The sequence below is a fragment of the Linepithema humile genome, chromosome 1 (assembly GCF_040581485.1).
Source record: "Linepithema humile isolate Giens D197 chromosome 1, Lhum_UNIL_v1.0, whole genome shotgun sequence".
In the NCBI taxonomy this organism is placed as follows: domain Eukaryota; kingdom Metazoa; phylum Arthropoda; class Insecta; order Hymenoptera; family Formicidae; genus Linepithema; species Linepithema humile.
In genome coordinates this window covers 44,900,968-44,913,954 of record NC_090128.1, presented here as the reverse complement: position 1 = coordinate 44,913,954, position 12,987 = coordinate 44,900,968, and the positions used below count along the sequence as shown (strand labels likewise).

At 31.8% G+C, this 12,987-nt stretch overlaps 2 protein-coding genes across 2 annotated transcripts; one reads left to right on the top strand and one right to left on the bottom strand.

Moving 5' to 3' along the window:
* The first annotated feature begins 1,741 nt into the window (after positions 1-1,741).
* LOC136998621 (vascular endothelial growth factor C-like) lies at positions 1,742-3,501 on the top strand. Its single transcript, XM_067351643.1, has 3 exons — positions 1,742-1,911; positions 2,293-2,487; positions 2,742-3,501. Exons 1-3 carry the CDS (start codon positions 1,796-1,798, stop codon positions 2,824-2,826), a joined length of 396 nt encoding a protein of 131 aa, XP_067207744.1. The 5' UTR covers positions 1,742-1,795; the 3' UTR covers positions 2,827-3,501.
* Positions 3,502-4,491: 990 nt separating this feature from the next.
* LOC136998702 (uncharacterized) lies at positions 4,492-12,064 on the bottom strand. The gene is made up of 6 exons (XM_067351803.1): positions 11,951-12,064; positions 6,901-7,041; positions 6,562-6,786; positions 5,990-6,148; positions 5,573-5,868; positions 4,492-5,464 (listed from the first exon to the last, which is right to left on the bottom strand). Exons 3-6 carry the CDS (start codon positions 6,730-6,732, stop codon positions 5,224-5,226), a joined length of 867 nt encoding a protein of 288 aa, XP_067207904.1. The 5' UTR covers positions 6,733-6,786; positions 6,901-7,041; positions 11,951-12,064; the 3' UTR covers positions 4,492-5,223.
* Positions 12,065-12,987: the final 923 nt, after the last annotated feature.

Genomic DNA, 12,987 nt, shown 5'->3' with positions numbered 1-12,987 from the left:
GTGAAAGATACATTTTGATAAAATATAAAGTATATATTAAAACGTATGCTATTATATAAAAAAATAAAAGGATTAAGACTTGATTTGTTTATTTTCAGCAAATTTCTTCTAAAAAAAAAAAAAAAACGAATGATTCAGATGTATAAAATAGTGTGTATAAAAACACAGATTATAGTTATTGTGCAATGAATGCACACTTAGACAACGCGCACCAGATGAAGTCAAATACCTTTCAGTCCGTTCCGTCGTGTTAAACTCTATTGTCGGCGGTTAATCTATCTATTACGAGGGCAACATTCACATATACATTTATCGTATTATTATATAAGTACGTCAAAGACGACTGATATTATTCCAGACATATTCCTTTCGATTTTATTATATAGCTTCAATAATGATTTATGAATTACTTAATGTTGTAAATTTCGCCAAAATTAGAGTTATGTATGTTATCTATCTATCCAAATGGATAAAAACATAATGGACAAAAGTTGAAATATAATTAAGAGCTTATCTAAGCACAATCGATAAATAATGCAGATAGAAATAAAAACTTATATAAAACGCAAGATTGCAAAACATGTTTCATTATTACAGAACAGCGGTGTTCGCGCACAGATCTACTTTCTAAAAAAAATTTTATTTAAAAGAGCCAACATTAATGTAGCTATAAAATAAAACCTCTGAAAGCATGTCGAATAAATTATTCTGTGTTCTTTTTTCACTGTTAATCACAAATGTGTTTTCGTTTACCTTTAATAAAAATATTATATCATCAGACGTCAAGTATGATTATAAAGATTTAGTCGACGTAACGGCAAGTTAAATTAATTTAGTAACATATTTAATAATATATCTCCAAAATAATTTTATTTATATTATATGCAATTTAATGCATGTCAACGAATTTTATTGATAATAATGTTGTTTAATTTGTCAAACAAATATAAGCAATTACTTAAAACTATTTTGCAAAAATCATACTGTGTTAATTTTGTAGGAAAGGATTCTGACTTTATGTCGGCCAGAGGATTCGGAATTAGCTTTGCTCTTAGGTGGGGACTGCGATGAATTTTTGAAACACGCGTTTTTCGGCAATATACCTGTGGCTCTAGTAGCGAAAACCGGTAGTTATCGATATAACGCTCTCAAGAATTTTGCTCTGACAAGATACTCGTACAAAATGCGTGAAAACTATAATTTCGTTCACTTTCTTCAAAAACTGCACCGTTTTGTGTTGGTGGCATCTTCTTAGCGCATATTACAATCTATTTTGCAGATAAAGAATAATATAATAATCTAATAAATAAATAGTTTGATGTATAAAACGCAAATTTTTCTTATTAGATAAAGATAACAGTTTTCTTTAATCTCACATATAGAAAATAAAGAATTCGCCCTGGACAAATTCGGACGGATTTTTTATCTTGATCGACAGGCAGACCGTGTATCGAGGCTGTATAAACGCTCGTTCGTTTCTCTAGACTGCTTGGAATTATGATTTACTCTCAGTTATATTCATATGCATTGAGCAGAGTGATGAAATCTTTTATTATACGTATAATCCATATTCGAACAGTACGCCGATTGGCTGGGACGTAGTAGAACGTGCTAAAGGACGAAAAGGCCATCCTTTGATAATATTAAGAAAAAAATTTATGTACGGTAAGTGCTGTTTTAATGAAACATTTTAATGCATATATAAATTGTTAATAAATTTAATGTAAAATAGTATTTTATCGTATTCCATCCAAATTACGTTTCCGTAAATAGATGCAGCGGTTACTGTCCAAACATGTCTTGCATGCCGACCAGATATGGGACGAAAAACGTCACTGTTAAACAAATGGCGAAATATGTCCCTGGATTGCAATGTTATCACGTAGTAGTAGAACAGCACATCAAATGCAAGTAAGATTGTTTTCTTCTCCGTTTATGCATGTATTTCTTTGATATAACTTACTTATTTCCAATCGAAAAAATGCGTGATTTTTTTATATAATCTTGCAGATAACGCATGCACGCAAATTACATATTTATATTGTTTATTCTCAAAATAATATATAGTTTCAATTAAATTAAACTTTATAGCATAAAATAAATTTTTTATTTTAAGTGTATTAAAGTTTTTTTATTTTCTATAATAAAATGTATATTTTAGTCAGTTTAAAAGAATTAGTAGTTATAAAAATTATAAAAGGAAATGTCTTTAGCCACAAAAGCGGTTAAATGCGGTATCAGATAAAATATTACTCAGTATTTTACATCCACTGTTAAGAAACATAATTTTAGATGTAAATGCATGGTGAAAGAAAGTGATTGCAACAGACGTCAGGAATATGATGAAAATAATTGTGAGTGCGTATGCGTAAGAAAAGATAAATGCAAAGGAAACATGTCCTGGGATGAAAAATCATGTGAGTGCATGTGCAATAAACAGGACAGAATATGTTCGACCGGACTCGTATGGGTTCCTGACATGTGCGGGTAAAATCGCAAGAAAAATATATTTCAAATTTATACGAGTAGTATGGATCGAAAAAAAAAGAATTTAAAAACTATTTTATAATTTCAGTTTTTAGCTTCTATTTCTAATAATTATTCTATATTACAAATAAAAAAATATTTAATCTATGATACTATAAAATAACGTATTTGATCTATGATACTATATTTTCAAAGCAGTAATTCTCACAATCAGTTGATATTAAAATAACATATGTGAACTTTTGGCATTTTAGATGCGCCAAGGTGGAAATGATGCCGTCTTCTTCCGGTGGTAATAACTTGTTTAATAAATTCTTTAACATCAATTCAGTGACATAAGATAATAATATTACAGTTAAAACAAGATGTCCCATATCTTAACATGTTAGAATATTATAGTTATATATATTATAGCAATTTAAGATTTTCGAAAACGAACGATAATAGTGTCATATAGTACTATTTTGTGTTATTCATCCGCAATACATTTTTAAATATATGTATATTTTCTTAATTATTACTAATCGTCGATCTCGTTCTGCACTCGTGCGTAAGAAAAATAGGTAAGTAAAAGTTACAACGCATCGTCGAATATTCGAGCACGGCGTGTGTGACGAATGGCAACAGACGCATGAGAAAACGCTAGATTTGCATTTGTCAAAACATCGAATCATTGAAGGTTTTGTATCCAAAACAACCCTTGTCAAATTTATTATTTTTTCAGGAAAAGAAAAAAAACATTCTGTCATCCTTAAGTTTTCAATAGAACCACCCAAATTTAATAATTATAAATCAAGACATAAGTTTTTATGAGAATTGGTGCAACTACACTGTATAAGTTCCACCTGTGACTACTATACAAATTTTTAAATACGATAAGGATTGTTGACAAGGATTGTTTTTGTTATGAACCCTTCAATTAACGTTACACAGAATATAATATGCGCCTAAATTTTTTACTGATTAAGAAAATGTCTTATAATGTCTCATAAAATAAATTATAAAATAAAAATATATTCTTGTCTTCTCTTTATTTATGTATCTATTAATCTATTATTCCAAATAATTATATTTGATCAAATTTGCTATTAATAGAATAGATATAAAATAGAATAGAATAGAATTTCTGCATTAATCTGCTCATTATTTTCTTTCTTAAAGACTGACTAAATTTTTTATTTCTAATATTGTTAAAATCATACCTTTACCTCGTATCAATGTGCTCCTAATTGGAAAAAAAGTTATAAAATATGTTTGTTCAATGTTTGATATTTTGTAATAATTTATTGTATTTAAAAAGATTGTATATTGCGTAATGACATTCGGCGTCGACTCGAAATCCTCTTTTCACAATTTATTGTTAATATACGAGCCTAAAGACACATTTTATTTATTTATTGTTATTTTAAATATTATATGTTTATTTGCTTCGCGTGATATTATTGACACAAGAATATACGACACAGGAATGTACGTATTAACGTACAATATTGACACAAGAATATACGTATGAAAAGCAACTTTAATTTAAAAATTTTACCAAAGTGACAATGACACTAGGCTACACCTGTGAGACTTTTTTACTCCATTCAATAATATTAATGGTACGTCCGTTAAGCATCTTTTAATTAATCCGACTGTTTTCTCCAGATACATCGAGTATTACCAACGACAATATTTATTCATTTCTTCAATAAATATATTAAAAAATCGCAAAAAAAATTTTTTTCTTATAAAAATATATTACAATAAGAAAAGACAACAAAAAAAGAAGAGAGAGAGAAGGGGAAGGAGGGGGAGAAACAGACAGACAGACAGAGAGAGAGAAAGAGAGAGAGAGAGAGAGAGAGAGAGAGAGAAAGAGAGAATAAAAAACTTGTAAACGTAAATAAATGATATGTAAACATATTTACATTTAAAAAAAAAATTTATTAAATTTTTTCATTAGCACACCTGACTTTGTTAAAATGCAAAAATGAAAATAACAAAACCATTACTCAGTTTGCTAAGAAATATATTTTTAATGTCACAAATTGTTGCATGTTATATGTATTTTCATAAAAAATTTGCATTTAATATTAAGCCTTAAAAATATGTCGATTAAACGTATTAAAATTTTGTATCTACTTGACATGCATAAAATATTATTTAAAAAAATACATAATCTTAGTGGGAAAGTATAAAAATCGTGAAAAAATATCTTGAGTTAAAGAAATCAAAAAATTTCAATACATTTTGAAAGACTGTTATGATAGAAAAATCTTGAAAATCTTAAAAATTTTGCAAGTCTTAATGTCTTCAACGCTTTGAATAGTATGAATGTGTGAAATATTTTACATAATTTAACACATATACATATACACAGGCACATGTATGTATACAATATATATATATATATACAATATACATGTATATATACACATTCAAGGCTTTAAAGCTTTTAAGATTTGCCAAAATTCTCAATTAAAACAGTCTGCAAAATGTTTTAATATTTTTTATTTTCAGTCAATCTTGGTTTGCTTAAAAATTTTCAAGTAAGAATCTATTTGTGGAATCCTATCACTAAATATATATATTATATATAATTTTGTGTTTCAAATTTTATATACAAAAATAATAATATCGATAAATTATGTGTATACTCATCAATAATTATATAAAATTTAAAAGTTTTGATATCGGCTATATCAGATATTTTTATATAGATTACATTTTGTAAATTTTAAGTCGAATAAACTAATCAAACTTTAATCTTTTAGCACATTCTGATGAACAAGCGTAACATTCAAACTTTGCTTTCTCAATATGTAGTGATAGAACCGGGATAAACTTAGGATCCAGTATTTTCTTATACTTAAGATAATTTATGAAGCGCTTTCCATAATAACGAAAACATGGAGTTACACAAAAGAAGCAATATCTTTTATTATCCAAATATTTGACCAATTCTTGTGGTAATCCGTTTGTGTAATTTAATCTATAATCGTCAAGATTATTAAAAATATTGAAATAATTTTGACTTACACAGTATTTTTAAAGAGTCAGGTTAAATATAATTAAAAACATCGAAATAATAGCAACAAACCTATATTTCAGGAAAATTTCAGCTGAACAATCCAGAAGACTTGGCACTTCCAAATTCGTAGTCGAATTATCATAACTATCGTCATCTAAATTAAATGGATTCCCATTAACATTTATAAACGCCCATGACTGTGCTATACTTCCTGGTAAATATAATAAATCATTGTCGGACAAATCAAGAAATGTTAAATTTTTTAGATTTGCGAGACTTTGTGGTAAATATTTTAACTTATTGCATTTGAGATTTAAAAAAAATAAAGTATTTAGTTTTCCAATTTGTGGCGGTAATTCCATTAACTAGAAATAATTAATAATTTTATAATTTATTAGTAGATAATAAATATAAACCTTTTTATTTTTTTATAATAATTTTGGTTCTTTTTATGATGTTTTGACAAATAAATAGTGCAAGTCTTACCAGATTGTCCGACAGATTTAAATCACACAATCTAATTCTGATTGCAGTTTGCTCTAGCCATTCCCACGTATTGCGATCAGATTTCCCAAGGTGATTAGAAGAGAGATTAAGACACATAAGATGAGGCAAAGTACCTAACTCTTTTGGTATGAACTTGATCTTATTTTTGCATAAAAATAAGACTATTAAGTTTTATACAATTAATTTGTCATGTAGTGATCTACATGGAGAAAATTGTATATAAAAAATTACTATGTACGGTAGTAGCCGCGGACTATGAAAGAATTATAAAAATTTTTACTATGTTTTTTACATGTAAAACATGGAAAAAATTTTCGGTCCACAGCTTCATGGTCCATGGTTACTACCGTACATAGTAATTTTTGATATAAAATTTTCTGCATGCATAAATAAAGTTAATTTATTATAATATAATGGATGACTTTTTATGTATTGTCAATAAAAAGTAATTGTAATTTAAATGTTTTATTTTTAAGAAAATTTTTTAAGAAATAATATCATTTTTGTTAGTTAATATCATGATATTTTAGTAATTCGATATTACAACTTACATAATTATGACTTAAGTTGAGATATCTTAAAGTATGTCTAATGGGAGCTTGCATTGACCATTCCCATGAGAATTGTTCAGATTTTCTAAGATTATTATACGATAGATCAAGATCCACAAGAGGTAAATTACCAAACTCCTTTGGTAAAGAACTGATTCTCATTCTTGTCATATATAATGTTGTGAGATTTTTTAAACATGTGATTTGTAAAGGTAATTAAAATAGCTGTAAATAATAAAATAATTCATTAATATAACGATAAATGATGGAAATGTGAAGTAACTTTTTTTTTAAATAATATTTAATATCATAATATCTGAGTAAGATAGTGCAACTTACGTCATAATATGTTATTTCCAATGATTTTAAATTACATCTCATAGGAGCTTGCTCTAACCATTCCCATGCAGATTGAGTAGTATTCACGACATAATTTCTGAATAACGTAACCTCTTGAAGATGATGTAATGTACCGAAGTCCTTTGGCAAAAAATTAAACTTACATTCTTGTAAAGTTACATTCACTAGATTCCGAAAAGGTGTATGCAAAGAATGATACAAAGAATAGTACAAAGATTCTTTTCTGTTACACGAAAGATTCGGGAATGAAAATGAACTGCAATGACACTAACAAATGAAAAGTATATATTATATGAGAGTACAAAAAAAAGAACATAGGCGCGAACAAGCGAACACGTGTAAGAGCGCCGGTGAACATAACATGAGAACTGAGAAGAATAATAATAATACGGCGTGAACGTCGTTAATAGAGGCGCCTGCATCGTAGCGGGGTCCGATGCGATATCGGCGGAAGCCAAAAGAAAATATAATTGGCGCGAAAGTCAAAAAGAATGTTTCAACACCCCCACTACTTGAGCGTTTTCGCAAAATTATTACATCTTAGAAATAGTGAGGATTTTAGATCTATGAGCGATAAATTTTTCATAACATAGAGGCTTTGTGAGCGCATCGGCGATTTGTTCGATGGATTTTACATACTTGGTATCAATTTCGCCATTGCGTTGTTTTTCGCATAAGAACTGATGTCGTACATCAATATGTTTTGACCTTCGATGGAACTTGGGGTTCCTAGATAATTTTATTGCGCTTTGATTGTCTATGTATAGTACGGCAGGTTCGATACATTTATGTCCGAGGTCGGCTAATAATTTCCGAAGCCAAATAGCTTCTTTTGTCGCCTCACTTGCAGCGATAAATTCGGCTTCCGTCGTGCTTAGACTAACAGAAGCTTGTCGCTTAGATGACCATGTGACGCATCCTTCATTTAACGTGAATACGTATCCTGAGGTGGAACGACGTGTGTCCCGATCGCCCGCATAATCCGCATCCGAAAAACCTATCAGTTTGCCATTGCCTTCGTGTCGAAATAAGATTCCGAGATCTTTAGTACCTTTGATATAGCGGAATACGCGTTTCACAGCATTCCAGTGCGCATTGTTGTAGTTATTCAAATATCGGCTCGCAACACTAACTGCAAACGCAATGTCGGGTCTCGAGATCATTGATAGAAATAGGAGTGAACCGACTGCTTCGCGATATGGGACATTGCATTCTTCGTGGTTAGACGGGCTTTCTAAGTACGTGTGAGGGTCTGCTGGGATATTGATAGGATTCGCTTCTGACATATTGAATTTTCGCAATATCTTATCAATGTAATTTGTTTGACATAGAAAAATTCCGTCATGGACGTGTCGTATTTCCATTCCGACAAAGTATTCGACAAGTAAGGTTTGTTTGTGGTTATTTTGAAGTTTTTGTTGAGTAGTGAAGTTAGTTTTAGTAGCGTTTCGTTGTGTCGTGCGAATATGAGACCGTCATCTACATAGAGGGCCAAGTACACTTTATCTCCTTCGTAATTTGCTGTATATACACATTTATCTGAAGCACATTGAGAGAATCCGTTGCTTTTTATAAAAGTATCAAATTTTTCGTTCCAACAACGACCTGATTGTTTTAAACCGTAAATAGCCTTTTTTAATTTTAATACTAGATTCTCTCCTCTGACATTCAGTCCATCTGGAATTCTCATATATGTAGTCTCTTTTAAGTTACTGTTCAGATAAGCTGTGCTTACATCAAATTGAATCGATTTTAATTTTTCTTTTGCTGCTATCGCTAACAAGAGTCTTACTGATTCATATCTTACAACTGGAGAAAAGATTTCACTATAATCTACGTCGGCTTGTTGCAAAAAACCTTGGGCACACAAGCGCGCTTTATAATGTGACACATTTTTGTTGGATGAATCTTTTATTTTGAATACCCATTTGTAGCCTATTGGTTTTCGATCTTTAGGGAGTGAGGTAATTTCCCATGTTTGATTATCTTCATGAGCTTTTAGTTCCTTTTCGATTGCGTTTATCCATTGACTTTTGTCTTTACTAGTGATAGCCTCCTTATAAGTGTTCGGTGTGTCGCATGATAGTGCGTAGGCCGCGTAACGCTCGGGTGCGTGTAGATTTTTACGATCGCGTAAGTAATATCGTTCCTGTCCATCGCGCTGCTCGTCGAAATGCTGCTCTGATCTGTCAGTGACTTGATCTGGCGGTGGACCTATCGCATCTTCAAAAATATCTGAATTATCTAACATTTCTACTTCGTGGGGACCATTGTCGTTTACAATTTCGGTGTCGTGATTGATAGATATCCAAACTCCTTTTGTTTTTGTTTCGTTAGTCGGATACTCGTCAAAAATAACATTTTTAGAAATCGTAATGCGTTTTGTTCGCGTGTCTAATAATCTATAATTATGCGTGTCTTTTTCATAACCAACAAAGAGTTTCTTTTCTGATTTAGGATCCCATTTTTTGCGTGAAATATTAGGAACATGAGCATACGCGTTGCAACCGAATGTTTTAATATGCGATAAATCAGGTTTCTTGTTCATGTAAACTTCGATTGGTGTCTTTTTGAGATACGCGGGTACTGTTCTGTTTAGTATGTAAACTGCCGTGTTAACGGCTTCACCCCAAAGATTTTTAGGAAGATTTCGCGCTAAAAGCATTGAACGTGCGCTTTCTACGATTGTGCGCATTTCGCGTTCTACGCGTCCGTTCTGTTCCGGGGTAAAAGGTGCTGATGTGAGTAATTTTATGCCTCGTTTCTTTAATAAATTGCGAGTGTTTAAATTTGTGAATTCAGTGCCATTATCGGCTCTTAGGACTTTTATGTTTCTTCCAAATTGATTTTTAACTAAGTTAAGGAAATCTTTTAAGTAATCAAAAACATCGCTTTTATGTCTCAAAAAGAAAACTGTTTTATAACCTGAACATTCATCTTTGAATAATAAGAAAAATTTTGCTCCACCAATCGACGGTGTTTGCATCGGGCCGCATAAGTCGGCATGGACTATTTCGCCAGGAACGATATCGCTTTTTGCTTTATTTGATGTAAATGATAATCTTGCATGTTTGCCTAACGGACAGTCTTCGCAAAAGAAACTTTTCTTATTTGATAAATTTATTCCTGTGACCGAACCGTTCGATATCATTTTAGTAAGCGAATTGCAATTAACGTGGCCGAGGCGTTCGTGCCATATTTTTAAAGGCGCTAAAGACGCATAGTTTACTGCGGTTTTCATTCTCGGTTTTATCAGTAGAAGTATTAAATTATTTCTTCGTTTGATACCGTGTGCAACGATTTGTCTATCTTTCGAAAGTATTTCTGCGTGGTCACTACGTAAGGTAATAGAAAAGCCTTTAGAGGTGCATGTGCCAGCGGAAAAAAGATTTTTCTTTAAATATGGAACATATGAAACATCGTTGATTTCACCATCAAGCCACTCATTATTGACTAGTCGAGAAATAAGAATGCTTCCGCGACCTTCGACTTTTAAGTTTCTGCCGTCACCGAGATAGACATATTCGTTGTTGCACGGTAACAAATTTGTAAACCACTCTTTTTGACAACAAAGATGCCGCGACGCGCCGCTATCGAGAAGCCAAACGTGGCCTTCGTCGAGTTCGGAAAATATTGCTATTTCTCTATCAATTATTTTGTTGTCTTGCACTATGAACGCGGTGGAATTAGTCGAATCGTCACTTTTATTGTCTTTATTTTTGTCCGTTGTTTTCAATGTCTTTCTTTTCGCGAAACAGTACTTTGCAATATGGCCGGTTTTATGACAAAAATTGCATACAATTTTCTTCTTAAATGTCGTTGAATCGTTGCTATGTGGTTGGCTTCGAGGTTGGCGCTGCTTCTGCTGTTTGTTCGTTGAGATGCTCGTCGTAGCCAGGGCATTACTCGTTTCATCCATCGATGTCATTCGGGCTTCTTCTCGTATCAGTCTTTCTCGTAGCCGGAGGAGTGTTTGTTCCGCTGCGTTCACGCTGTCCCAAGCCGAGATAAGGGCGTTGTATTTTGAAGGTAAGGTTCCGAGTATTTTGGCCATTATCATAATGTCCGATACGTTTTCATCAATGTCTTTTAACTGATTTGCCATATTTTCGATTTTGGCAATGTGCTGAGCAATAGAATCGCCAGGCGCCATGCGGTATTCATGGAATTTTGTCGTAAGCGTTAATTTGTTTGATGCACTTTTCTGCTCATGGATGGAGCTAAGCTTCGTCCACATCTCTGCTGCTGTCGTGCACGTGATAAGGTACTCGAGTTGCGAATATTCCATTGAGGACGATATAATGAACATTGCTCGGGCATCCCTTTTTGTCCAAGCATTTCGAAGGTCGTCCGGGTTTTCTGGTTTAACTTCGATACCCTCGACAATCTTTAAGAGATCATGTGCGACAAAGATGGCCTTCATTTGGAATTTCCATAACTGGAAGTTTTGTCCATCGAACTTTGTTATATTTCTCAAGTCTGAATTCTCACTCATTTTGCACTCTGTATTTGTCCAATGTGTCGTTGAAAAAAGCACACACTTGGCAACAGCTCGACCGAATCGCAAGGTAGCAAAGGAATATGTCGGCTCGCGAGGAAACAAAATAAACGTTTCACGAAAAGACGAGAAAGAAAGCACTTCCTAATAAGTCTTGCGGGCCTGGGCCCATAACCTGTTATACGAAAGATTCGGGAATGAAAATGAACTGCAATGACACTAACAAATAAAAAGTATATATTATACGAGAGTACAAAAAAAAGAACATAGGCGCGAACAAGCGAACACGTGTAAGAGCGCCGGTGAACATAACATGAGAACTGAGAAGAATAATTATAATACGGCGTGAACGTCGTTAATAGAGGCGCCTGCATCGTAGCGGGGTCCGATGCGATATCGGCGGAAGCCAAAAGAAAATATAATTGGCGCGAAAGTCAAAAAGAATGTTTCAACATTTTCCAATCCTCGATTTTACTCTTTTCTTCAAAACTTTATCAGATTTTAATTTTCTTGATCTTTTCTGAACGATACCTTTATTTTGCATTATTGTAAAAATCTATGCAATTTAATGCAATTCAAAATTGAAATGGGTAGGATATTGTATGCATTTTAAAATATCCAAGTTGTGTAATATTAGAACAATCCTTCTGAAAAGTATAGTTATAAATTTTATTCAATCGAACAAAGTTGTGTACTTTGAATTTTGCTTAAAGAAATTTTATTATATTATTCTATCTTGACAAATAAATAATTTATGTACATTTTTACATTGTCTATTCATAATCTTAAAAGAATTATAAAGGAAATGTTACTTTAATATGTTTTTCAAGATGAAAAAGATTCACATAGTATAAATGTCGCTATGATATAGAAAATGTTATAAAATGTATGTTGAAATTAATTTAACTGATATAAATTTGGTATTTTATCTGATAAATAATTCTGAATTAAACGTACGGTGACTATTACCTCGTTTCTTCTCCTATGTTGAAAGCGGCTTATAAACGACAAGAATGTGAATTGTAAAACGTGGTTATCTGTTTCGTATGACAACTGCTAAATGTACTGCTCTGATACATACGTCCAAGCTGCTGTACATAAAGTCAATGATGTTTATTATTTCGTGTGTCGATGTGGGGAAAGTCATACGCGCTTTTGCTAAACGTTATATAAAATTGTAATCCATCAAAGTAAACGATTTCTATATTACTGGATTGACATATAATTAATGAATTAGAAAGAATTATTATTTAATTAAAGAAAAATTCTTTTATGATAGCAAATAAGAGAGTTTATCTTGTTATACGTTGCGGCGCGTTTCTATTGTGATATTTCAACAGAAAAATTTATAAGAGTATCAAACTGGCAATATAGAAATTATGTATCAAGGAAGTCATTTTCGTTTATTAATACTTTATCTATGTTGCGCAAATCGTGAACAATCTTGTATAGCTTAATTGTATGTCATAACTTTGATCATTCAATGCATGGTTGAAAAACATATTACAATAATTTGACTTCTTCACATAAATAATATTCAATAATTGACGAAATGTGTTACTTACTTA

Coding starts and splice junctions, on each gene's coding strand:
- LOC136998702 (XM_067351803.1), bottom strand. CDS start 6,732: ATGACAAGAATGAGAATCAGTTCTTTACCAAAGGAGTTTGGTAATTTA. Junction 6,149..6,561: donor TCAACTTAAGTCATAATTAT/GTAAGTTGTAAT, acceptor TGCAAAAATAAG/ATCAAGTTCATACCAAAAGA. Junction 5,869..5,989: donor TAAATCTGTCGGACAATCTG/GTAAGACTTGCA, acceptor AATTATTTCTAG/TTAATGGAATTACCGCCACA.
- LOC136998621 (XM_067351643.1), top strand. CDS start 1,796: ATGTCTTGCATGCCGACCAGATATGGGACGAAAAACGTCACTGTTAAA. Junction 1,912..2,292: donor GAACAGCACATCAAATGCAA/GTAAGATTGTTT, acceptor ACATAATTTTAG/ATGTAAATGCATGGTGAAAG. Junction 2,488..2,741: donor TGGGTTCCTGACATGTGCGG/GTAAAATCGCAA, acceptor TTGGCATTTTAG/ATGCGCCAAGGTGGAAATGA.